The sequence below is a fragment of the Rhineura floridana genome, chromosome 6 (genome assembly GCF_030035675.1).
Source record: "Rhineura floridana isolate rRhiFlo1 chromosome 6, rRhiFlo1.hap2, whole genome shotgun sequence".
Classification (NCBI taxonomy): Eukaryota; Metazoa; Chordata; class Lepidosauria; order Squamata; family Rhineuridae; genus Rhineura; species Rhineura floridana.
Genome location: NC_084485.1, coordinates 139,548,723 through 139,576,251, shown reverse-complemented (window position 1 = coordinate 139,576,251; position 27,529 = coordinate 139,548,723). Strand labels below are relative to the sequence as shown.

At 42.1% G+C, this 27,529-nt stretch overlaps 1 protein-coding gene across 3 annotated transcripts in view; it reads left to right on the top strand.

The window, feature by feature from the left end:
* Positions 1–27,529, top strand: part of CFH (complement factor H) — a 108,993-nt gene that overhangs the window by 67,344 nt on the left and 14,120 nt on the right. Inside the window, exons 12-19 of one of the 3 annotated variants that reach the window (XM_061633978.1) lie at positions 2,916–3,089; positions 11,492–11,674; positions 13,385–13,564; positions 13,974–14,138; positions 15,125–15,295; positions 17,657–17,833; positions 18,903–19,079; positions 24,610–24,786. In XM_061633978.1, the coding sequence (XP_061489962.1) occupies positions 2,916–3,089; positions 11,492–11,674; positions 13,385–13,564; positions 13,974–14,138; positions 15,125–15,295; positions 17,657–17,833; positions 18,903–19,079; positions 24,610–24,786 (1,404 nt within the window). The remainder of the gene's footprint in view (positions 1–2,915; positions 3,090–11,491; positions 11,675–13,384; positions 13,565–13,973; positions 14,139–15,124; positions 15,296–17,656; positions 17,834–18,902; positions 19,080–24,609; positions 24,787–27,529) is intronic. The other 2 variants (XM_061633980.1, XM_061633979.1) reach the window with 2 other exon arrangements.

Genomic DNA, 27,529 nt, shown 5'->3' with positions numbered 1-27,529 from the left:
AATTGCACTGGCTGCCTATCAGCCACCAGGCTAAGTTCAAGGTGCTGGTTTGAGTGTATAAAGCCGTATACAGCTTGGGAGCAGGATACATGAAAGATTGTCTCAGTCAATCCCTGCACACTGCCGGTGAGGGCCTCCTGCAGATACCATCTCATCAGGTGGTACATTCTGCACAACTTAGGAAATGGACAATTAGTGCTGTGGCACCAACACTTTGGAATTCCTTCCCCCGTTAGACAGATGTCGTCTTCGTTGTCTTTTAAGTGCCTACTAAAGACCTTCCTCTTTCAACAAGCCTTTTAAATAGAGACCTTATCCCAGGTTGCATCTGTGGAATTGTTTTTAAAGATTTTTCTTTTTTTTCTACAATGGCTTTAAATATTTGTTTAGATGTTTTTTGTTTTAAAGATGTCTTTAGTGTTTTATCACATGTTTGCTGCTCTGGGCTCCTTCTGGGAGGAAGGGTGGGATATAAAACAAACAAACAAACAAATAAATAAATAAAATGGCTGCAACCCTGCTCAAGATGGAGGTGAGTGACTTCAAAATGTGATGGTGTATACTGGAATCAGATATAAATCCTAACTTTTGAGGCATGAACATCTGACAAGTAGCATAAATGTCCATCAGAAACCCATGCTTAGGGTCCAGAACAATAGATTGGATTTTTAAAAAATGCAAATCCTGATGAAGTTGCATACATTGGTTTGTAACTAAGATATGTTCACTTAAGGAAATTCATAGAAGGAATGTTTTGCAACCCCACAGCCATCTCTGCCAACCCAAAACATCCCTAGGGGATTGGAAACCTCATGAACAATGGGAAAGTTAGAATCATCCCAAATCAGGTTTGGATCAAAAGATAAGTTAGCTTGAGAAAATTCAAGGAAATAAAGTTTTCTGTTCCATTCTTCCCTGGAGCCATTGCTCAAGAGGGTTCCTGAACCTTTGGGGAAGGCTATTCAGCATTGTAGGTCCTTAAGTCTTAGCACCCAGGATTTAACATTCAGAAAGAACATTTTTAATGAATACATTTCCTCATCTTGCCCACTACGACTATCACAACTACTGAACCACCATCCTCTTAGTACCCCAACAAATGAGAATTAGAAGATGATGTATTTTCATAGGAATATGATAACAGGATGAAGAGCATTCGAGAAAGCAAAATCAGTCTTACTTATGCTTAACTAGTGCTTGCCATTTAATTCAGCAGCCACTATATACTTCAACTTGGGAGGTGTTTGACGAAGTCCCCTGGGGAAATAAAAACATGGGGACTGCTATGCGTGGCTCATTCACGGTATTCAGCAGAATGAGTAGACGGTAGTGACATTTTAAAGTGGCAGGACGAGTTTGGAAGTCATCTATCAGTTCAAGCAAAACTTTTCTAAAAGCAAACAACTGAAAGAATATACACGTTGAATTTCATTTACAAATTTATCAACTTACTCTGTAATTGAAAAATCGAAGTCCTCCAATAAATGACCAGTAGAAACTCTGAAGATTGATCTGGCAAGGACTGCATAATAGAGATAGACCAGAATTTCTCTACCCTTTGGTAAAACCTGTATTTAGTACCATGTAATGCTGACTCCACCTCTTCATTATTACAAGAACAGTATCTATTATTTACAGGAATTTTGTTGTATCAGTCCTTTAAAAGCTTTGAGGGTGAAGCATTAAGCACGCTAAGGAAAAAGCCTTCCTTCCTGTATTTAGGAACAGGTAGCCAGATCATATAAGGCATCCCATTCTTAGAATTTAGACCTGGGAAACCCAGCAACTGGGAAGTTAAAGTCCCTTGGGCTGCAGAAAACAGCTCTTCTAGGTTAATATCTGTCAGCCAATGGGCCCATCCATACAACTGCATGATATGCAATGTTATTGCTTTGTATCCTCATTAATTCACCATAATCCATATGACGTTGCGAGCTAGTACGGGTTTTCACATTCACAAATCTGCATTAGAAATTCCACAATATGCTTTCCTGTATTCATAATTAATTGCATTAACATCCGTGCACTCGGATGCCATGCTGCAGACTTTCCTGAAATAGGCAGTCCATGGTTGTTCCTCCATCATATGCCAAGTCCCCTGTCTCCTTCCCACCCAATAGCACATCCACTGACCTGCACAAAAATATACGATTCTGCACTCTTCCAAAAAAGTGCTTGAAAAGCAAATGACCATTATGGACCAATCACTGAAAAGGGGTGAGTGTAGGGGAATGGCCAATGCTAAAGCAATTCAGACCCCCCAAAAAGCCCACATGATAATCAAGTTTTCACAATGATCTGACCACAAACAGGACATGTATGGATCTCAAGGCCACCAACTGAATATGGAAAACATGCATTTTGCGGTTAGATATGGATGGGCCCTCTGTTTAGCAATACATTGGCTTGTTCATAGTACACAGATAACAAATGAAATTGAGAAAGCATAACTGAAACAACTTTTTGCAGCAATTCCTTCATTCAGGCAGATTTATAAGAATCCCTCATCACTTGGAATACAAAAAAACCCACGGGAATAAGCAAAAGACAATAGCAAAAGTGAATGGACTATATTGAAGCCAGGATTCTTGAAGAATTTAGACCAGCTTCCAAATTAAGAGCAGCACCAGCAACACGTCTGGCCATGCCAGATATAAAGGTGACATAATAGGATTTGATTCCTTCTAGAGAGATTTTAAGGCATGGAAATTGTGAAGGCAGGGGGAAGACAGACTCACCCAGCAGCTGGAGACACAATATGCTCTCTTCACCCATGGAGGACCATAGGTTATGGAGTCCTGCAGTAACATTTATGAACATTTGCAAACATTTTGCTCAGCTGGTTAATTTGAGGCATGTTTGTTTTGAAGTGCACTTAATTATCTTCAATCTAGTTTGCTTGATATTTTCTTTAGCAATACAATGTGATGGTTTCCAACTGGCACATGGGTCCCATAGTCCTAGGAGGGGCCAATACCAGCTCAAAGAAGTGGTGAAATTCTCCTGTAATCAACGATACACAAGAGTTGGGCCTGACTCTGCCCAGTGTTATCATTTTGGATGGTCTCCACCACCTCCAACATGTAAAGGTACGCATGTTTCATTGTTTGAAAATAACTATTGATGCACTTGGTGTTCTTCAGACTTGTTTCTAGCTTTTTTATAATGCATCTCCCAAACTCTTTTAATACTGGCAAGATGTGATCCAAATGTATGGCCCTGACTGGCAATCTAGCTACTGGAGTCTGGATGAATTGCCATTTCCTGTTCACTTTCAAAGGCAGCTCCATGTATAGGAATGGAGGAGGAATCATTTTTAAACATATTTATACACTGAATGTGGTGGTCCCAACCTGACTGAGCTTTGTCCACATTGAACTGCCTCTTGCATCAAGTGGCCACGTGTGTCCAAGCTGCTTGTGCATAGTCAGGGTTTGTTTCTGTCTTTTTTAAAGTCTAACATTATATGCAAAATTAAACCCAAACATTTTATGGAAACATATGCGTATTGTATGCATAATGCTTATGAATGAGTCAAGCCCTATGTAGCACATTATAGATATTATGACATAAGTATGTTTATATAGTGATATGTATTGTTGTATGTATCTGTATATATGTATAATTTACATATAATTCACTAATAGGCAAAAAACCTTGTGGTTTAAGAATGTACCTATAGCCCACAGATATTTCTACCAAACTTTAAAATGCATTTAAAAACATGTTACCAAATTCTTCCAAGCTACACAGCAAGTGGATAGGACTGTGAAAGACCAACCCAAATGGTGTTTGCATTTTGACAACTTTGTAGGGCAGTACAATATCTCAGAGAGGAGTTCAGGTCTCCTGCTCCCCTGGTGCATTCACTATAGCTGCCCAATTTCCCTGCTTTTTAAAGTTTGGTAGAAATATCTGTGGGCTATAGGTACATTCTTAAACCGCAAGGTTTTTTGCCTATTAATGAAGTTTGCTGAGAATGGATTGATCATTTGCATGCTTATTGAGTTAAGTGGGATTTACACACACACACCAGGCAATCATGCTTAGGATAGGTGAAACTGACCACAGGGGATGGGGGAGGAGGGAGGGGTGGAAAGGCAGAGGGGAGGACTGGGATGGAAGCAGGCAGGAGGGGGAGGGGAGAAGAAGATGTGGTCGTTTGCATGTTTATTGAGTTCAGTGGGATTTACTCCTGTGCAATCATGCTTAGGATAGGTAAAAGAGACTGGGGGGAGGAACGAAGGGCTGCAGTGGGCAGGGAAGGCGGAAGAAGGAAGTGGGGAGGAGAAAGGGAGAGGAAAGGGGAAGGAGGGAAAAGGCAGGTCTGATCATTTGTATGATATATGATTTGTATGATCGGATATACTCCTATGCAATCATGATTAGGATAGGTAAAACTGACCAGGCTGGGCCTTCCAACCAAGACGTCTTCTGTATCTTTCACAGTTGGGCAGGGGGAAGGGACAATTCTACCTTGTGGTTTTTCCCATTACATTGTTGCAAGAACACCGGCACTTGGCTGACTTTCTCTTCTCCTAAAGATACAGGATCAGTCTCAGGCCCTGAACCTGGCAACCCTACCTCCCACCCAAATTTAAAACAAAGCTGTCCCTGGCCACATCCACACCAGGCCTCTATTACACTTTGGACAATCATTATTTATTTATCTATTTATTTAGTGTATTTATATACCGTCCCATAGCCGAAGCTCTCTGGGCGGTTTACAATAACTAAAAACATTAAAAACAAATATACAAATTTAAAAACACATCTTTTAAAAACAATTTAAAACATTTTATCATGGCTTCTCTCAAAGCCATGGCTCAAAGCCAATCATGGCTTCTCTCAAAGAATCCTAGGAAGTGTAGTTAGTGAAGGGTGCTGAGAGTTGCTAGGAGACACCCTGTTTCTCTCACAGACCTTTAATCAGAGTGGTTGACTGTTAAACCATTCTCTCAGGGGAATAGGAGTCTCCTCTCAGCACCCTTCGCAAACTACACTTCCCAGGATTCTTTGAGGGAAGCCATGACTGTCTCAAGTGAAATCAAGTCTGGTGTGGGTGTGGCCCTCTGATTAGCCAAGCCCAGCAGCTGTGAGGCTTTTAGAACACTGACAGTTGGTCCTTACTGAGCATGCACTGAGTTATAATAGGCTTCCAGCCAAAATTTCTTAAATTAATTAAAAATCAACCAGGCATTTTTTAACTTTTAAACTGCACTAGATGAAGGTCAGAGTATGGGGCAAGGTCAGTATTAAGATTACAGGTACTCTGTGAACATGGCTGATTTTTAATGAATTTCAACAGATTATGAGAACTTGCAGAAAAAAGTCCAAAAGGGCTCTGAGTTTTATTCTCTCTTTTTAGACTTTGAACTCTCGATGCTCTTTGACTGTTTTATGTATTGCCATGAAAATTGACAGGGTTGTTAAGCAAGCGTTTCTGAGTTCAGAACTATAAGTTTTGTAAGGTTTTGTTTTGAATTGAGCATATGGGAAGCCTCAGAATGGCATGGGGGGATATTTTCCATTTAACATTGCGGAATGTGAAAAATCCCCGCTGACTATAGTATACAGCCAATCTCGTGGCTGTATGATATTACACATATAATAACATATACCATAATGCATGTTATACATATTCATATTTTCAGTGGAATCAGTAAAACAAACCCTTCACTTTTCATTGAGATAAAGGAGCAGGACTGGAATGAAAAAAAATGTGTAAATAAACCCAACATCAAGATTTTCAGAAAATTCCATCCCTAGTCATGTATAACATATTGCAGTAGTCCAAATGGGATGTTTGCAGAGCATAAATAACCATGATTAGGCTGCATTCAAACAGCAGTTTTTTCCATTTTCCTGAAGTTTCCTTACCTGATAATTTCCACATTATATTTGATTTTTCATACAATGTAAAAGCCATTTCTGGAAATCTAGTAGAATATAATGGAAGTTTATTTCTTATTTCTGTGTTAATTGGTTCCATTTGTAATTCCATTGACTGAGAAAATCGTGAGAGTAAAGTGATGAAATTTGGGGCAGAGTACTGGTGGCATACAGTTCTTTCCCACCATTTTCATGAGGGAATTATGGGGGAACAGAAATGTGCAAAGGGTGGGGAGGAGCAACATGTCCAATGATGTTAATTGTTGCGTCACACCATGCTCACTATTATGAATGAAATTTAATGTGACATGGTGGTATATTGATCAAAAAGCCACAATTCCATAGTGCAACAGGTACTACAGTGTGACATGAATGTTAGAAATCGGGACAGAAGCGCTACCATTAAAATCAGTAAAACTAACAAAATGAACCCCATGTGTGAATGCAGACTTATACTATCTACAACAAATGGGATAGTTACCTGGAGAATAAGAACTGATCTAAGGTGGAAAAAATGTTCCATGTCATTGAAGCCACCTGGGCCCTGAGTAACAGAGCTGGATGCAGGAGTACCTGCAAGCGGCACAATTGACATTGCATGTTCAGGTTTGAAATTCAGTTTATTGGCCCTCTGCAAGCCTATTAATGTCTTCAGGGATCAGATTAGAATACCTATTGCTTCACCTGACTTAGATGACGTTGAAATAGGGCTGAGTATCCTCAGCATACAGATGATGCTTCACTCTAAATCCGCAGATGACATTACTCAGCTGCTTCATGTGATGGGGGGGGGTTGACCAGAGAATGATCCCATTGCAAAGATCCCATAGGACTGAACAGAAGTCTTCCATCACTATCTTCTGGAAATAACTCTGCACTGTGTTCTGACTAGAACCACTGTAACACTATGCCTCAGTGTCTTAACGTACACATTCAGTCCAGAAGAATACCACAGTCGATGGTATCAAAAGCTGCTGAAAGATCCAGAAGAATCAACAGGGTTGCATTCCTTGTGACTCTCTCCTGATGAAGGTCATCCTTCAGGTTGACCCAAGGCAGTTTCTGTGACAATGTCTTGCCTGGAAACTGTGTTGAAATGAGTCTAGATCATAGGTTTCCAAACTGTGGTCCATGGACCACCAGTGGTCCATGAGCTTCATTCAGGTAGTCCATGAAACATCTGCATTAAATATTCCTATTGATTTTTAATTGTATTTTTATTGCTACTTTTATTTCTTATATTGTATTCCATTGTATTATCATTTGAATTCTATGGGAAGCAAATTGTAATACTGTAAAATACAATATAAGAAATAAAGGAAGCTATAAAAATCATACAGCACTAGCACACCTCATTACAATTGCTACAACAGATAGGAAAAAATAATTAAGTGGTCTACCAAGACTGTCAGCAATTTTCAAGTGGACCATGGGGGGAAAAAGTTGGGGAAACACTGGTCTAGATTATCTTCAGTCAGACTACAGGTACAAAATGTGAAGGCTATGTAAATTTGTTGGGAGGGGACTTTCCCTCCATATTTGACCAACCTGAAATGGAAAAACTGATGATCTTGGGAATGAAGAATTGTCATGGGATATTTTTTCTTTCAAAAAGATGAGTGAAATACTTTTTTGAGGAGATATATGCAGGGTTGTGGCTTTTTTGTGACAGTACCTGCACCTCTTTTTTTGCTGCCTATGCCAGCCATTTTGTGCTGGCACTCTTGGTACTTTTATCAGGGTAGGAGTACCAACACAATTAACATAGCTGCAAAGTTGTGATATTTATTCATTTATAGTTTTCCTGTTTTTTTTTCCTTCTGTATTGCTAAAACAAACAATACTCTAAAGACTTGACATTAGAAAATAAACTTCTATAATATTTTGCTGAATATAGAACAATTTTCAGGTATTTGATCCAGGACTTAAAAGTGTCCACCAAACATGTTTCAAGGTTTTGGACACCAAAACTGTTGACTCCTCTTCTTACTTGCCTCAGATTCCATCATTTTGTAAATAGCGAAATTCTTGATGAATACTTAAAAATACATGCTACTCAATGAACAAAATAACATGTGAAAGAATTGAAAGGCTTAGTTCAGTTCATGCAAAACTTCCATATTCTAAAGTTAATTGACATTTTTTATCCTAAGCTATGAATCTTATAGATATTATGCTAGCAATGATACTATTTCCAAGCCATGGATACCTCTCTGTAGTTAAGGTGGAATGGATTTTTAGCTTCCCCCTCCCCACATAGTTCAACAAGGACAGAGCTTGCTCATTGCCCCCTGGGAGCCATGGCAATTAGAGGAAAAGGTGGGAGGAGGAATGGAAAATTGACATGATCAAGCCACATGGAGTTTTCAATATACTGGAGGGAGGAATTTGAAATTTCTGTCCTGTCCCCCAATCCTAATTTTCTCTCCCTCACCAGCTGAAGATGCCATAAGTTTTTAAGAGTTCTTAACACTTGTTTTTAACTTCTTAAAAGAAGTTTTTACTTATATTGTTTATTATTGACCAATCGGCTGCCCTGGGCTCTTTGAGAGGAAGGGCAGAATAGACATGTAATAAATAAATTAAGGGGGGTTGTCAATGGGAAAGTGCTTTGTTCTGTACAAGGACCTATTAGGATGGTCCGCCCCAGACGCATGATGGAGCCTATTGGATTCCTAAATGCGCTGGGTGATCTGGAGCTAACTGAAGGCCACCCGGTCGAAGCCCTGGTGATGGAGTGGAATAGGAGATCACTAGGGCAATAGACCGGGTGGCACCGAAATGTCCTCTTCTCCTGAATAGAACTCAGACTGCACCCTGGTATACACCACGGTTACGCAGTCTGAGGCAGGAAGTGAGACGACTAGAGCGCCGGTGGCGGAAATCGTGCACTGAAGGTGATCGGACACTGGTTAGAGCGGCAATAGCGGCCTACCAGCGGGCAACAAAGGCAGCAAAGAGGCAATTCTTTGCTGCCTCTATTGCGTCGGCAGAGTGCTGTCCCAGGAGGTTGTTCCAAGTGGTCCGAAGCCTGGTCGGTCCAGTAGCACAGGAACCTATGGAACAATCAAAAGCCTCCTGTGACACATTTGTTAAACACTTTGCCGATAAAATCAAGCACCTAAAGGACAAGATTCCATACGTCATGGTTACAAGTAGGGGTCCAGAGGCGACCAGTTGCAATCCGGTCTGCTGGGATCGGTTTCAGCCTCTTCTCTCTGATGAAGTGGACAAGGTGCTCTCTACTGTAAAACCAACCACTTGCTTACTTGATCCTTGCCCTTCATGGCTCGTTATGAGCTGTAAAGAGAGACTGGGCAATGGGATCAAGGCAATGGTAAATGCATCCTTGGAGGAGGGTGTAATGCCATTGCCCCTCAAGGAGGCAGTGATAAGACCTATTCTGAAAAAGCCCTCCTTGGATCCCCAAGATTTAAACAACTTTCGCCCAGTCTCCAATTTACCGTTCTTGGGCAAGGTAATTGAGCGTGTGGTGGCAAAGCAGTTACAGACACACTTGGAGGAAGCAGATTATTTAGATCCTTTCCAGTCGGGCTTCAGGACTGGACACGGAACTGAAACAGCCTTGGTCGCTCTGGTGGATGATATGAGGAGGGCGTTGGATAGGGGAGAACATACCTTCCTCGTCCTCCTGGACCTCTCAGCGGCTTTCGATACCGTCGACCACGGTATCCTGTTGAGTCGCCTGGAGGGACTGGGAATTGGAGGCACTGTCTTACAGTGGTTCCGTTCCTATCTCTCCAGTAGATATCAACGGGTAGTGTTGGGGGATGAGGTTTCAGACCCTTGGCTCCTCAACTGTGGTGTGCCACAGGGTTCTATCCTCTCTCCCATGCTATTTAACATTTATATGAAACCGCTGGGAGCCATCATCAGGAGTTTTGGGCTGCAGTGTCACCAATATGCAGATGACACGCAGCTCTATCTCTCATTTAAATCTTCACCAGAGTTGGCTGTGGATACCTTGTCCAAGTGCCTGGAGTCCATAAGTGGATGGATGGGAGAGAACAGGCTGAAGCTGAACCCCGATAAGACTGAGGTATTACTAGTGGGGGACAAGGGAAGGTTGGGTGATTTTGACCTGATACTTAATGGGGTGAGTTTGCCCCTGAAGGACCAGGTCCACAGTCTCGGGGTCATTTTGGACTCCCAGCTGTCTATGGAGGCTCAGGTTTCTGCAGTGAGCTGGGCAGCTTGGTACCAACTTCATCTAGTACAGAGGCTGCGACCCTATCTTCCCATACATCTGCTTCCACGAGTGATACATGCCCTGATCTCCTCTCGATTAGACTACTGTAATGCGCTCTACGTGGGGTTACCCTTGAAGACGGTCCGGAAACTCCAGCTGGTACAAAACGCGGTGGCACGCTTAATAAAGCAGACCCGCCGCCGCGATCATATCACCCCAGTGCTGATTGAATTACACTGGTTGCCAGTTGTATACCGGGCCCAATTCAAGGTGTTGGTTTTAACCTTTAAAACTCTATATGGTTCCGGCCCAGTTTATCTGAAGGAGTGCCTCCAGTATCACCAAATATGCCGCCAAACAAGATCAGCCTCACAGGACCTTCTCTCGGTCCCACCGACTAAGACAGCTAGGTTGGTGCGGACCAGGGAGAGGGCTTTTTCGATCGTGGCCCCCACCCTCTGGAACTTACTTCCCTTTGACCTTCGGCATGCCCCCTCCCTACTGACTTTTCGCCGAGTCTTGAAGACCTGGCTCTTCAGGCAGGCCTATGGGATCTCTGGGGTGGGTTAGGTTTTACATTGTATTAATGTAAGATGGTCTTCAGATGAGATGTTATGATATTAATAATGTGATGATTATGTATATGAGTAGATTGTATTTTATATTGTATTTTATATTGTAAGTCGCCCAGAGTGTCCGTTCAGTCGGACAGATGGGCGTCTGCTAAATAAAATTTTATTATTATTATTATTATTACTACTTAATAATTTCTCCAAGGACTTTTGGAGAAGCTGCTTATGGGGTAGAGCTCCTAATGGCTTAAATCATGCTGGAAGGAAGAGTAAAATCAAGCTTGGGGTTGCCAAGAGGCATGCATCCCTGGTCTCAGTTTTCCTCCAAAACTCCTCCCGTAAGCAACATAAATATATCTCTGTTAGCAAGAAAAAGATATACCCTGTTGTATAGGGTAGTGTTCTCCTTACCATCTGAAAGAATGATTCTGATGACTGGCTTTCCATGCAATTAAATTCAAATCAAGGTAAGTTTGTTTGTTTATCCAATTATTTATTTATTTAATTGATTGCATATTTATTTATTTAATTTATATTCTGCCCTTCCCCCCAGTAGTTGCCCTTCAGGGCTCACTCAGCAGCATGGCAACCATTTCCCCCTGGCTTCTTCCACACCACAGGTGCTAATGAATGAAAGTAGGAACTACATGTGTAGTGCTAAGCATTTGGGTCTTTCCCACCTAAATGTCACTATCAATGCATCCAGTAATTAGTGTCTGATATAGTTGTGAAAATTATCCTGTGCAATCATAAGAATAACTGCATGGAAGTATGTCCTATGAGTACTTATTTTGAGTTAATATTCTTTTACTTCTAGAACAAGTCACCCCTTGTCAGCCACCATCCGACATTTCAGATGGTGCTATTATTGGTGACCTTCATGGAGAGTATCAACATGGCGCAAAGTTGGAATATGAGTGTAATTTCCAGTTTGCAATGACTGGATCAAAGGTGATTGAGTGTGTTGATGGAAACTGGACACCTTTACCATTTTGCACAGGTAAAGAATAAACCCAAGAAAAACATGTTCACAGGAAACAAACCTATTTTTGTTAATTTGGCAATTTCCACCACTTGTAGATACTGTATTGTACTAGGTTTTCCTCTCTGGATACATATTGGAATTAGGGATGGAAGGACCTGTCAATTTTGGTTTGTCAGTTTCTCACTTTTCCACTCTTAAATTCAGTCCTCCACATATCTGTAGCAATTTATGCATTTTCTTGTTAAAAATACTCATGAAAATTCTTTAGAATTTTATTGTGAATTTCTCCTACTAAATACATTTTTGTATGAAGTTTTGAGAGTTTTTGCAAGCAATTTCTCATAATAGAATGCATTTTGTATTTTATTTTAATATTCATTTTTATGCACACATTCCCCTAATATATGCATTTTTGTAAACATTCTTTGGTTGGAGAACTGCCTGGCAAATTTTGGATATCTGCAGATTTTGAAGGATGGCTGAGTTTCAGTTCTCATCTTGTTTCAGAAAGTGCAAATTTGAAAAATCCGGCTTTAAATGCAAATTGAATTGAATTTCTCCCCCATCCATAACTGGAATTTTCATCATAGAAGATTCCAAAGTAGCAGGAGAAGAATGAGATTTACAGAGGGGAAAGTGGAACAGAACATTTAAATTCACAGTATGAAGTAGAATCAGACTGACATGAGTGTCTTCATTCTTTGCTTTACAGTTTAAATACTATTTTGAAATTAAAGCATCCAGAGATATCCAGTTTCTTCTTAGATTCCCAATGCTTCAGGCTGGAAATAAAACCAAACCTGAACAAAACAATTTTAATAAATCAAGGCACAATGATAAAGAATGAAGTTAAAATCATATAATAATTTCGAAGTCTGGCTCTTCATTCCACTTCTGCAACAGGATGAACTGCAGCAGGGATGAAAAATGGAGGCAGGGCTGGTTCTAAAGGGCAGCCAGGTGGGGCACTGGCCCAAGGGTCCCTGAAGCTACAGGGGGCCCTGAGGGGCCCTTCTGCAATCTGCAGCAACAGCCACGGATCGCAGGGCAGGAGCTTCCGCCTGCCCACCTATCCCTCACCCCACCTACCTGTCTCCTGCCTTTTAGCATTGTCCTTAATGAAGATGGTGGCCGAGGTTTCCCTAAGGTGCTGAAACCCCTGTTGCCATCTTGGTTGATGGCAGAGATGTGCACGTGTAGCACACATGCATGCCATCAGCCAAGATGGTGGCGGAGGCTTCATCCCATTAGGGAAACCATGTCCGCCATCTTGGTTAATGGCAATGCTAAAAGACAGGAGACAGGTAGTTGGGGTGAAGGAATGGTGGGCAGGCAGAAGCTCCTGCCCTACGATCTGCGGCTGTTGCTGCAGATCGTGGAAGGAGAGCAGAGGGGCCCCTGTAGCTCCAGGGGAAGGGGAAGCGGAGACAGGTAGGTGGGGGGCATGGGGGAAAGGGAGTGGAGACAGGTAGGTGGGGGCATGGGGGCCTCACACATACACATGCACATACACACATGTGCACACAACAGGGCCCGGAGCAAGCTGATGCCCAAGGGCCCCAGCATGCCTGGGGCCGGCATTGAATGGAGGGCTGCTCTTGGCAACTCTCTTATTAGGCGTGTAGGAGAGGCTGAAGAGAATGAAGCTGCCACAACAACTGGGGAATGAGAGGGTAATGAAGATTTAATACTTTATTTCACATTCCTTCATGCTGTTTTCAACAGTGGAAAAAAGAACCTGTGGAACACCTCCAGATATTACAAATGGGCATCCTGTCAATAGTGACTCAAATCTATATAGGCATGGCGAAACTGTGAGATATGAATGTGATGAACATTCTGTTATTGCTGGGACCGAAGAAGCTAAGTGTCTTCATGGACAGTGGGAGCTACCATTATGCACTGGTAAGCTATAGCATTGGAGATAAATGCAATTAATATTCACATAGACACTACTTATGCACCATATGCAATCACTACTTATGAACCATATGCAATTCTATGGTTGAAAAGAAGTGTGATCCATTGGATAGAAAATTAGACCTATTGCTGGGAGGCCTCTGCCACGGACATACAATGTATCCTCGAGCAAGTCAGTCACTGCTTCTTCACTTCAGTTTCCCTTTTTAAAATGACAATAATAATGATTTGTTCGCCAAGACAGCAGCAAGGATTAATTGCAATACAGACTGAAAGGTATTTTGGAAATTGAGCATGCATGAAAAATACTAGTGAGATTTTTCTAGTTGATTAACTCCTTTTCATTGCTGTTTGCTAACAAACAACTTGACCTGGACAATATTTGAATTGTTAGATGTCGCAGCATCATGTACACCTCCACAGAATGCAGCGTTTGTACCAACTGTTCCTCTGACAAAGCAGTTTAACAACAACGAAGTTACAAGCTACACCTGTCGTTCCAAACTTCATAAAACAAAATGTGTTAATGGAAAATGGTCACCTGACCCAGAATGCAAAGGTACAGTTTTGCATGCTATATACAAGTTCATGGTTTCTCAGCTAGGATGACAAATGTGGCCACTGGGATCAACAGTGTGGCAGAACATTTCAGGAGTGGCTTCCCGCACAGCATCTGGAGCCTGGGCACAGCTCCTTTGAAAAGTCCCCCTTTAAGATTGCATGAGCTCTGCATGCCTTACCTGCTCCGCTGGTGTGACATCATGCAGCAGTATTAGGTGCATCCCCTTCATGAACAAAAGCATTGTTGTCATGTGGAAAAACCAGTCCATCGACTCAAGGACAGAATTAGCAGCTGGCAAAGCCATCCCTACAGCCAGTTCGTTCTTTCTCGGCACTTAGCTAATGGCTTTGGCTGTCCAAATGGCACAGAGAGCATTCTCCCTTCTTCACGTTCCTCTTAGAGAGCCAGCCCAGAGGTCAACTCAGCTGAGGTGCCCAGGATACAAAAACACAAAAACCTGGATTGGGTGGCAGACCTTTCCTCTTTCTCAATTGTGGCCTTACCGTAGCAAAAATCTGGCTTAAATGATCCTATTTCGCATGTCACATTAAGGTTGACAGCAAGCACATTTCTGGTGTGATCTCATGCAGTGCAAGAAGCATGCAAACCTGGACTGAACCATACTTTGGTTAAAACACTGCAGTGGAGGACGGGTAGTATATAAATGTACATTCCAGCAGCAGCTCTTCACACTGCACTAGTCAGACACCATTCACACTGCACTGAGTTATAGGGAACCTGGATAGGCAACATGGGAATCTCTCTGGAACAAATCTCAGAAACCATCCTGTTTGTGTAGGATTCACCAGGCAGCACTTTGGATCAAGACAAATACAACTAATAACAATGTCAAATCCATTCAAGAGGAAGCTTCTCTAGATGCTCACTTTTAATAGATTGCTAAATATTCTGCTCATTCAAGGTCTCCCACATTACTTTGTATCACTACATTCTAATGGAAAGATTTGTTGTTGTTGTTAAAGAACTCTGCCCACCACCACCTCAGCTTCCAAATGCCATTGACATAACGGAGACAAGAAACTACAAGAGCGGTGAGGAGATAGGCTTCAGGTGTAAGGAGCATTTCCGTCTTGAAGGGCCAAGAAAAATAAAATGTGAAGATGGAAAGTGGCAAAATCCCCCACTCTGTACTGGTAAGTATGCTCTTCCTTTCATATTTTGTATTTTTATTTTCAGAAACTGGAGATCAAAGAAAAATATAAATGACAAATGTGACAAAAATGCAATTCATCTCTAGAAATTGTATAAGCTGTATATTATTTCCTTCACTTTCTATAGGAATGGACAAATCAATCTGTTTGGGGTTTGTGTCAATTTTGCATGTGTTCACCCATAAGTCTGTTCTGTTTCTGTATTGCATTGAATTCTGCACAAAAATTCTCTATTGTAACTGAATTCTGCATGGAAATTCACACTTGATATACAGTACTTAATTCTGCATAAAAATCTATATTGAATTGAACTCTGCACAAAAATTCACACATATATACTTAATTTGAAATGTATTTGTGTGCAAAATATGTATTTCTAAACATAATTTATCTCAAATGATGATTTTTTTAAAAAAAAAGTATTTTGATTTTTAAAAAATGGAGTCAAGAAGTACATTGGAACATCAAACGCTGTGTTGATAACTAAAATCCACATGTTATTCTGAGAGGTGTAGATCAGGTCAGTTTGTATCAGAAGCTGCAAAAACTGAATTTCTCAAACATCCCTAGCTGTTAACAGACAATTTTGTTCTCAGACTAGAGCCTTCAAGATCAATAAAACAAATCTATAGCTATAACTAAGTAATGATCAAAAGGACAGTTTTATTTATTTATGACATGTATAATCCATCCTTCATCACAAGTGATCTAAGGGTGTGTCCCATTCAAACAGAAACTATATAAGTACAATAAAAATCAATAAAATAAAAAACAAAAATAAATAAATAAAACCATCATAGCTATACGTAATCTGCTTCTCACAACAATACAACTCAGCCAAAGTTAAGAACTATTATGTCTTACTGATTTTGGTGGCTGAGAATTAACTCTCTTTGAATTAATGGATGGTACTTAATAGGAGTTTGTGCCAATGGAAAGTGCTTCTGCTTGCACAAGGCAGGACACTCAATATTTGCCGTTCCCCCTGTCTACTGCAAGCCTCCGTGCCATATATCCTATACTGTTTGAGTACTCCCCCCACCTTCAGCAGCAGCTTTTGGGGGGATATGAAGGGCCTGCAGTAGGTAGGAAGGAATGGCAAAAATTTGGTGCCTTGCCTTGCGTAAGCAGAAGTGCTTTCTGCTAGTGCAAAACCACCATGGGATGTGCCCAAATGAGATTAAAAGTGATCAATATTGGCTATAACCCCACATTTATTGGTGAATCCTTTTTCTGTTGAGGGCCAGTTTTCTGTCACCCCCTTTTCTCTTCTGCCACTACCCCCATCTTTTTCCTCCTTTCCACCTGAATGAAATTAGGCAGACGTCTGCATGTTCTCCACCCTTCAGCTAGATCATGCATCATGATCATCATGATGTGATGTAATAAAAAGTTTGTTTATTTTTACTTGTAACTAGATGCTACTAGGAAAGCATAGTCCATGCCGAATGTAGCAGCCTTGTGTCTTCCTCTTCTCCCCTATGAAGATAGTAAGGCAAAACATATGAGGTGACTACCTTCACTGCATTCAGGCCATGGACCCAGTAAATGCACATGGGGGAGTGTGTCAGGATCTACCCTGCCCTCTGTGTGCCCGAAAGGGGCCCTCATACAGACAGCCCAACAGTTAGGCTCAAGCACATACAGCTGTATGTAGCTGGGCTCTGTTCAGGCATTCAGTGAACATGCATAGAGGAAGGATCCTCCCTCTACTCGTGTCTTCATTGAATGCAGACCTTGAATGCCTGAATGGGTTATCTTATTGCGAGTTTCTTCTCCATCACTCCATTCCTCACCTTTCAACCCATTGGCATCCTTCATATTTCCTTAGTAAACTCTCATGAGTGCATGAGGAGAAGGAAATATTCTTCATTTCCTGTAGGATACTATGCATAGTACTGACCTAGGTGTTCTTGCATCTGCAGCCATAGTTTCAGTTAGCTAAGGAATGGAAAGTATCCCTGAAATCTTAAGCAAACTTTTATGAGATTAAGTGCCAATTACTCACTTAACTGGAACAAACTTCTTAGTGAACCTACTTCAAGTTGTGCTACTATGGGTTAATCCTACAACTTGTTCCACAGGCATAGTGTTGTGTGTTCAGGTGCCTGCCTGCTATCCCATCTTCAGTGCATATAACTGTGATCACAACAACGCTATCAGCCTCCAGTTTTTTTCTCCCTTGCCTTGCCAAGTAAACGGACTTTGTAGTGGCCACCCCCAAACTTCCTACCACTTGAAAAAGTGGGGATCTCTTGGGTACTTAAACCCTATGGAAGTGTTCTTTATGCCATTTGATGTTATTCACCACTAGCACCACATACTGTACATGTCTCATTCCAGATGTAAGATGTGGAGATCCCCCTGCAATTGCCCATGGTGAGGTAAAAAACAGTACCCAGAAAAAATATGCTTCTGGTGAAACAGTGGAGTATCATTGCCATGATGGCTTTGAAATGAGTGTATTAAGTTCTGCAACATGTGAAAATACAAGTTGGTCCCAAACACCAACTTGCAAAGGTAAGGGGCTTTCCACTGAAAGGAGGGGATGACTGTAGGTGCAGTGGACAGGTTTCTATGAGATTTCAACCTTATGCAGACTGTGCAGGGGAGATATGAGGCAAGGAGGCCAGTGAGTGTATATAAATCAGAGCTTGGAATAGTTACCTTTTTGAACTACAACTCCCATCAGCCCCAGCCAGCATGGCCACTGGATTGGGCTGATGGGAGTTGTAGTTCACAAAAGTAACTTTTCCAAGCTCTCATGTAAATCTTGACAAACCAGAAATCTATAGAAAAGGTGGCACATTCTCTACACTGCCTCAAATGAAGTGTTCTGACAACCTACAAACTTTCAGAGACTTGAAATCTTCTTGTTCATGTAGCGATGAGGGTAATTCACATTGCTGTATAATATTCTGTTGCTTGAATATTCCAGCCATGGCATTGCTTTTGGTTCTAGGCAACACTAGGATGCCTCAGAAGCTTTTCAGGGGCTCCTCAGTGAGATGCTCAGTTTGAAGACAAGCTTCCATGCAAAAGAGCTTGACCAAAAGACTTTGATCCACCTTTAGTGGCTTTCTCCTGTAATGCTCATCAGCATGAGAGCATAGCATGTATTATGGGCTGCCCTGTCAGTTTATGTAAGGCAATGGCAAAACCCAACAGATATAGCCACTGCACTGCATAAAATGAGAATGTACCCTAGGTTGTGTCTCCACAAGCCTGCAATATTTAGGGGGTTTTGGAAGACAAATTGGAATTTGTGAGCAGGCAACGGGGAAAAAGGATGGAAACCACTAAACTAAGGACCTGCCCAAATGTAAACATTTGAGGATTTCCCATGACAGACATGTTAAATTACCAAACCATTTGTTTTATTTCCCTGTAATATATATTTTCTACAATATTCAACCAATTGAGAAGAACTCTGATCCCTCTCCCCCCTTCACATCTCACATTTTAAACACACACACACACCGTTCAGTATTTCAAATGCAGCTTTGTTCCATATTTTAGTAGGGAAATCCAGACATAAATATGGTGACTTGTTTTGAAAGCCATATTTTCATGTGTGTTGTCTTCTCAGAAAAGTCATGTGGAGAGCCCCCCAAGATCTTTGAAGCTGCATATGATGGAGTAACAAGAAAACGCTATGAGCCTGGGCAAACAGTAACTTTCAAATGCATACCAGGTTATGCTGCTGAAGGACCACTGAATGTGACATGCCAAAGAGGAAAGTGGTCGAAACCTTCCATCTGCGAAAGTATGTTGCATATTTTGCCTATTCTTAAGGTAGTTTACTTCTGGAAACAGGGTGATTCAATCATTGGATTGAACAGCAAGGCAGATAGTGAACAGCAAGTGAACATCCTTGCTATGTTCATCTCTGTAGCTCAGAAACATGGGCTTAAATGTTGAAACCTTGACATCTCCAGTTAAAATGATCTCTGGTAGAAAGATTAGGAATTACTTCGGAGAGCTTTTGCTGGTTATTGCTGACAATAATGTGCTAGATGGGCAATGATCTGTCTCGGTATTAGGCATATAAATACAAAAGCTACTAGATGCAGAATGTTCTCAGAAAGCCAGAGATGTGGTCAACCCCTCCTATAATTGGGAAGATAAGAGCCCCTGGTCAATTCATCAGATCATTCTATTGCCGTCTTCCTGCACCCATTGGTTCCTCTCTTATTTGTATCTGCATCTGAGCACTCCACACAGCAGCGTGTCCCATCATATTATACCTCTCCCATCAACTCAGTAAGAGGTGCGGCCACTGCACACACAACATCTTCCATGGTTCTCTTTGGAAACTTGCTGGGAAAACTATCTAGCATTAACACATCGAAAATTGTACCTTTTTAGATAAAGGCTCTTCCTGCTAGTACTGGTTCCAGATATGGAGGCTATTTAGAAAATACCTTCTGGCACGTCTTCTCAGGTGGTTCTGACACTGCTTCAAGTGATGGTGGGAGCAATAATTCCCTCTCGCCCATAAGGCAAGCAGTTGGTAGCAGTGGCAGAAGTAGCAGCAGCCTCCATTTGCTTTTGTTCTGCTGGGAAAAGGCTCCAATGGGTGGGTGGGTGGGTGAGAGAGTGATTGGCAGCAGGAACAACAGCTGCTCATTCTTCCTCCCCTAAGGAGTGGTGGTGGCTCCTTCCATCACTGACTATCTCTCATTGTCTCTGCAGAATGCTATGGCCAAGTTGATGAGTGGATCACCTGGATGCATACATATTATGCCTGTGCTGAAAAAATTGCATTGGTTGCAAATCAACTACTGGGCTATGTTCAGGGTCTTGTTCCTAACATATATTCCTTATATCCCGGCCCAATCACTGAGATCTGTAGAGGGAGTCTCTGGTGGTGGTCCCCTATGGCTCAGATGCATGGCTCATGATTACTAGAAGCTGTGCTTTCAGTGTAGTGGACCCCAGCTGTGGAACTCCCTCTCAACACTTCAGGCTATCACAGGGTGGTGACCTGAAAACAGGCATGTTCTGTGATTGCCCCTGCAGTATGATTGGCCCTTGGCACCAGATTGCCCTGGGCTTGGCCCATCATGCTCCCCAACACCCCCTCCCAATGCAGGTGACATAGGCTTAAACAGGCCCACCTGCTCCACCCCTGCATCAGCATGCTGTGTGTGCATGCCTGCCATCACCCAAGATGGTGGGGGTGGGCATCAACCCCTTAGGGATGTCCCAATTGCCATCTTGGGTGATGTGGGCACACAAAGTGCACTTGCGCACCAGCACAGCAACGAGGGAGGTGGAGCAAGCGGGCCTATTTAAGCCTATGCCACCTGCATCAAGGGGGTGTTGCCTGGAAGGGTGGAGCTCCCACTCCACAATCCGTGGCAGTGTTGGGTCACTGGCTGTGATTTGCCCCACAACCCGATGCCAGCACAGATCACTGAGCAGGAGCTCCACCCTTCATGCCTAAGGAGGGGCCCTTCTGGGCCTCAGGGGCCTTCGGCTAGTGCCTGATCTAGCCACCTGCTGATGCCAGGCTTGCCCTTTCATTTGCCATACATGAAACATCATCCATCAGTTACTTCAAATGACATATTTTTGCCTAGGCTTTCCCTGGCCTATAAGACTCTGTTATTACTGAAACATTCTTTTCATGTTTTTATCATACTGTTTAACAGGTTTTATGTTGTATTTTTGTATACCACTTACAGCTTTTTAAATATTAAGTGGTTTAGAAATGTTTTGAAATAAATAAATAAATATTCCCACCAGAATAAGCAAGCAAGAAGTGAGAGCAGCTCAGAACAACAGCTGTTGCATATTCACCTTTTTTATCCTTGGTGGTTTCTTCTAGCTGCCCTGACTGCTTGCTTACCTCTTCTGGTGGAATGAATGGGTAAGTGATCTGTAGCAGAAAAAAAATAACCATTGCAGTCTGCCTTCCTTGTGTGTGAGGAAAAGGAACTGTCACTGTTGCTGCAGATAGTGGTGTGTTCTGAGGATTGGGGAGGAAGCTAAATCTTCCTCAGGGAACTCATGAAGAGTAAAGATGTTGCCAAGACTCATAATTATGTGGACCAGAATGTGAAGTGCGACAACTATGTAAATCAGCAGTGGGGAACTGCCGGCCTGCTAGTCTAAGTATTATTGTTGTTGTTGTTGTTGTTAATAACAGCAACAACAACAACAATAATAATTGAATTTAACAATTAAAAAAAATCTTAAAACAGTTAAAAACAGTCTAACACACAATTAATTAAAAACATTACTTCATCCAGTGATCTCCAGGTTGCCCAGAACACTCCAATTCAGCCATCAAATGCCTGGGCAAACAGGAATGTTTTCATATTCTTCCTGAAAGTCAATAGTGACGGACATAGATGCACCTCACTGGGGAAGGCATTCCACAAATGGGAAGCCACCACTGAAAAGAACCTATCATGGGTCAATGCCAACCAGACAGCACCCAGTGTTGGCACCACCAACAAGGCGTCGCCTGCCTATCGTAGGATCTGAGATAGTTGATACTGGGGAAGGTACTCTTTTAGATATTTTTGGTCCCAGGATTATGGCGTTATATGCTAGTACTAACATCTTGAATTGGGCCCAGTGGATGCCCCACTTACCAGCCTAGCAACTGCATTCTGCACTAGCTGCAGCCTCTGGACTGTCTTCAAGGGCAACCCCACACACCACATATTGCAGTAGTCCAGATGGGAAGTCATCGTGGACATATGTGGCCAGTGCAGGAATGGCTGTAGCTGATGAATTAGCCTCAGTTGAACATAAGCACTCCTAGCCACAGAAGCTCCTTGGGACTCTAGTGAGAAGGTGGTATCCAAGAGTACTCTCCAGTCTATGAACTTGTTTCTTCAGGGGGAGAACAACCCCTACCAGAACAGGCCACACTCCTAATTCCCTGCCATGGGAACTACCCACACACAACACTTCTGTCTTATTAGGATCCAGCCTCAGTTTATTGGCTCCCATCCAGCCAATACTGCCTCCAGACATCTGCCCAACACCTTCACAGCCTCTCCTAGTTCAGATGGAACAGAGAGATAGAGCTGTGTGCCATCAGCATACTGATGACACCATGCTCCAAATCCCTGGATGCTTTTTGAAACTGGTAAATGTATTCAGGTGTGAGAAGGAGAAAGCCATGGAAATCCCTCCATTCATGAACCCCCCACTTGTGAGGGACTGGATCGTGCTTTTAGTATTTTAAATTTCCTGATGTTACTGGTTTTAGGTTTTTTTTAATTGATGTGCATTATTTTCAGCACCTTTTGGCCAAAATGTAAACAGTTAAATAAAACAGTAAATAAATTTTAAATGCCAGATTTTTCCATTGGCTCTAGTAATCTTGAGTTGGTACTTCTCAGATGATTTTAGCACAATAACCATCCCTGTGTAGATAGGCCACTTTGCTGCAGAGTCTTTTCTCAAGGGGAATCGCATAGTCTGTTAATTGCTTTGATGACACAGGCAGTATCCAGTCTGGGCCTAACGTACTCATTCAAACACATTCTACACAGCAATTAACATGCAAATTCAGCTGTGTAAGTTAGTCCAGAAACGTATTTTAGACTTTTTTTCCCACAAGCCACAAATGCTAGCATTTAGGAAAAAAGAGACAACTTTTCTAAAGTTTCCCTGCTTGGTCACTTGACGAGAATGTACCTATAGCCAACAGATATTTCTGTCAAACTTTAAAAAGGAGAGAAATTGGGCAGCTATAGTGAATGCACCAGGGGAGCAAGAGACCTGACCTCCTCTCTGAGATATTGTACTGCCCTACAAATTTGTCAAATTCAAACACCATTTGGGTTGGTCTTCCGTAGTCCAATCCACTTCCTGTGTAGCTTGGAAGAATTTGGGGATAAGAGGGAAGGGACAGGGGGAGGGGTGTAGGGGGAGGGAGAGGAGGAAATTGGGTAGGTGGACAATGGTCAGGGGGAAAGCCCCTTTCCTTTCCAAAAGGGAATCATTGTAAACAGTATCATTATGTTGTGGGGGGTCCCCCACCTTTTTATTCTACAGCAGGCACATGTAGTCTCCGACGCAAATTGAAACCAAAACTGTCATTGGCCACATCCACACCAGACCTTTATTCCACTCAGTCATGGCATCCCCCAAGTCCCTCCAGAAGAGGGGCTGACTGTTAAACAACTCTGGCCATTGGAGCTCTGTCAGGGCAATAGGAGTCTCCTAACAACTCTCAGCACCCTTCACAAACTACACTTCCCAGGATTCTTTGGGGGAAGCCATGACTGTCTAAAGTGGAATAAATGTCTGGTGTAGGTGTGACCCCCGATTAGCCAAGCCAAACAACTGTGAGTATGGCTTTTAGAACACTGACAGTTGGTTCTTACTGAGCATGCCTGTGCTAACATAGACCCCAATGTTAATTTTCTTAAATTAATTAAAGATCTGCCATGCATTTTTTAAACTTTTAAATTGTAGAAAAATGAAGGTCAGAACATGGGGCAAGGTCAGTAATAGGATTACAGGAACTATGTATACATGGCTGATTTTTAATTAATTTCAACAAATTAGGAGACCACTGACAGAAAAAAGTCCAACAGGAGTCTGGATTTCCCCCCTCTTGTTTTACACTTTGAACTCTCGATTCTCTTAAGTGTTGTAAGAGTTTGTTTAGAAATGAGCTTATGGGAAGCATCAGAATGGCATGGGGGGTATTTTCAATTTAGCATGGTGCTATATGAAAAATCCATGCTAGCTACAGTATACAGCCACTCTTCCGGCTGTATAATTTAAATCCCATTGCTTTAAATTAGTGCAGTTGACTTAGTCTGGATCCAATAGAGAAAGAGAGAGAGTGAACTTGTTCCCAACAACAAAGATAGCCACTGGAGTAATGGGAAAATGCAATGTCCTTGCAACAGAAGCCCTCTATTTCAATGGCCATGTTCACACATAACACGAAGCCAAACTATAGCTTAATGCAAATGTGCTTCTGGAGAGGAGACTGCAGCCACTTTGTTACTCCCCAGTTCTTATAGCTAAGTGCAGCACCACAGCTAAGCCAAGGTTTGGCTTAGTGTGTCATCTGAACCTGGCATTGTTGTTAAGCTGTGTCCTCCTTAACCACAATCTGGAGCCAAGTTTTGTATACATTAGCACATAAGGCCGGATACTCATGTCTTTGTCCCTGGTAAGCTGAATAATTGAATAATTTATTGCGGTCATAGACCAACATAAATCCCTGGTAAGAGTGAGTAATCATTAGGCAGAACCCTGAAGAATGCACCATTTTGGGGGAAAACATATGCTTGCATTATCTCCCCATTTAGATGCAACCTGTGGAAACCCCCCTAATGTTGCCAACGCTGATATTGTGGAAGGTACAGCAGACATCTACCTGCCTGGCCACCAGGTGCATTATCAGTGCCACAATGGTTTTGAAATATCTGGATCAGCCACTGTCACATGTGAAAATAAGGAGTGGTCATTATCACCAACCTGTGAAGGTAAGAACTTGTATCTCAGAGGATGAATTCTGTATCCTCTTGCTGAGTGCCAAATATAACCCTGGAGGAAGTGACAGGAACTAGAAGAAGGGAAACAGACCAATTCTTTCCAACTGTCTGATATTTTCTTTTGGAATTAAAACTAGAGACACTACTATGACAGCCAAAGAGGCTTACTTTTAAAGTCCTAAGAATGAGAACTATCCACCCTGAGAGGAGCCCCTGTGATTCTGTATGAGCCACCATTCTAGGTGTGTCTCCTCTGAGGGAAAGCACTTCTCTGCATTGGGAAAGATTGCATGATGAAGTCACATGCAGTGAACAGACATGGCTGAGCCTGAGATGCTTCCAATCGGCCTCTGCTGGAGATGAGTGAGGGCAGAGCAATCCATCATGCAGCGATACAGCAGGCAACCATCTCTCAAAATGGGCTTTTGGGGCTCACACAAATGTTGGACTTATAACTTAAATGAATTTAATTCCTGCAATATGCTAGCAGTTCTCTTACAAAACACTAATGTGCCTCAGGACACCTTTGGAGAATCACAGGTATAAACACTGAGTTACACAGCTTTGCCTAGAAATTTGTGAAATTACACATGAGAAACAATGGGTCATGTACTTTCTTCTTTACCTACTATGAGCCAAACTTGATGATACTTTAAATGAATCATTGCATTTAATATATCTAGTTTGTTGGGTTTTGTTGTATTTTTAAACTAAGGGGGAGGAATCAAGGTGTGAACCACAACATGTGTGGAGCTCACTTTTCACACTTTCTGTCCTGCAGCAGCCCCAACAAAATCGCTCCAAAGCTGCTATTCATATAAATGATACTAGGGGCTCTGCCCCTGCTCGCTTCACTTGCCACCCAGCCTATTGTCACCAATCCCCCTTCCCCCTGCATCACCAAAGCTCCCCTTCCCCCACAGTTCACCATAGCTCTCCCCCATTCCCTTCAGGTATCACCAGAGCTCACCTCCCTTTCCCCCCCCACCCCAGAGGTCACCAGAGCTTTCCTTCTCCTTCTCCCACCTCATCACCCCAGGGTCACTAGAATTCCCTCCGTTTCCACCATCAACGCCCCAGGGGGTGCCAGAACTCCCCGCCTGTGGCTGGCCTCTCACCCACCTGGTGAGGCTGAACTCCAGGCCTGGTTGCAAGGGACTGCCATCACTCCCCCCCCAGGCAGCTCCCTAAACCACCCGCCTCCACCACTTACTACTTACTTCTGACACACTTACTGCAGCGGTTCACCTCGCCTTGCCTGCCTCACCTGTAAGTGTCACACTACCTGTGAATGCTTACAAAAATATAATATAACTAGATATATGAATATAGACATTACACATGCTGTACATATGTGCCACTCTAAATGATAATATAAATATTAAGGAGAATATTATATAATACATCCAATTATATAAACCTTTCAATACTCTTCTATATGTTCGTGCAAAACTTTAAAAACAGTTAAAAGTTGTATTTCGTCATATCTTTATCTGATATTTTATTTTGGAATTAAAACTTGAGACATAATACTGTTACAGCCATTATTTTTAATGGCCTAAGAATGAGAACTATCCACCCTGAGGAGTCACTGTGGTGTGTGTGTGTGTGTGTGTGTGAGTGAGTGCAATATCAATCTATTTTTCTTTAATAAATATATGAATTTTCTCTAAAATCTCAGTATCAAATATTTAAACATTTAAATGTTTGATTGTAAAATGTATAAGTATGGATAAATTCATTTCCTTGATAGCAGCAAACAATCTGAACTTAAATCTTTTGTATATGTGATGGTTAAGAATCCATTTATTCATTTCCTCCCTTATCATTTTATCTGGCCATATCATCTTGGTTAATTTTATAATTTCCAGCTCCCATATCTTTTTAACCTGTTCTTGCTTTCTCAACACCCAGCTCTGCTTCTATGAATAGCATCCAATTAGTGTGTTTTGATACCTTCTGATGTTTGCATCACTTTGTGTATAGCTTAGAAGACACATAATAGTGCCTCTGCACTTATCTGAACCTGCAAAATGTCCTTAATAACAGTTCTTACTGTTTGCCAATATACTTTAGCCTTCCTACATCTCCATCACATGTGAAAAAGATCCGCTTTGACCACGTGGAATACCCAGTATTTGCCATCTCTGTTTTATTTATAACTAGCTGAAAGCACCTGGCATTGCTTGGGAATTCTAAGAAACCCAAAATAATGAAATTTAAAATAGATAATATAATATGTTCATTTCTACAGCTGCAGACGCCCCCTTCCCTGAACCTGAATCAACTTGAGAGAATGTTTAATTAGGGCTTTTTAAACTCTATATGGCTGGGAAGGAAAACCACATACATCCTTCCAACCATACTGCAAAGAGCTGGTTGCTGCTTTGCCAATGTGTTCCCATGCAGAAAACGATGGCAAAGCAACCCATGCAGCCAGTAGGAATGCATCCTTGGTGGGCGGCTCCTGCACTACTGCTGCATGTGCACAGATTCCATCCCATGCCTATATCCCCTCCCCTCTCTGACGTTCCCACTCCTGCATTGTTGCCCCCAATCCTAGCTTATATTGTGGTTATATTGTTGTGACCTGCCCTGGCACCTGCTGGTAAAGAGTGGGTCATAAATATAATGATAACAATAATAAATTGGTGGTGGCAGGCCCTAACATGCATCACGCTAGGGCATGTTAGTGGCAACAACACACAAGGGAGGACATGGGAGATGATGCCAG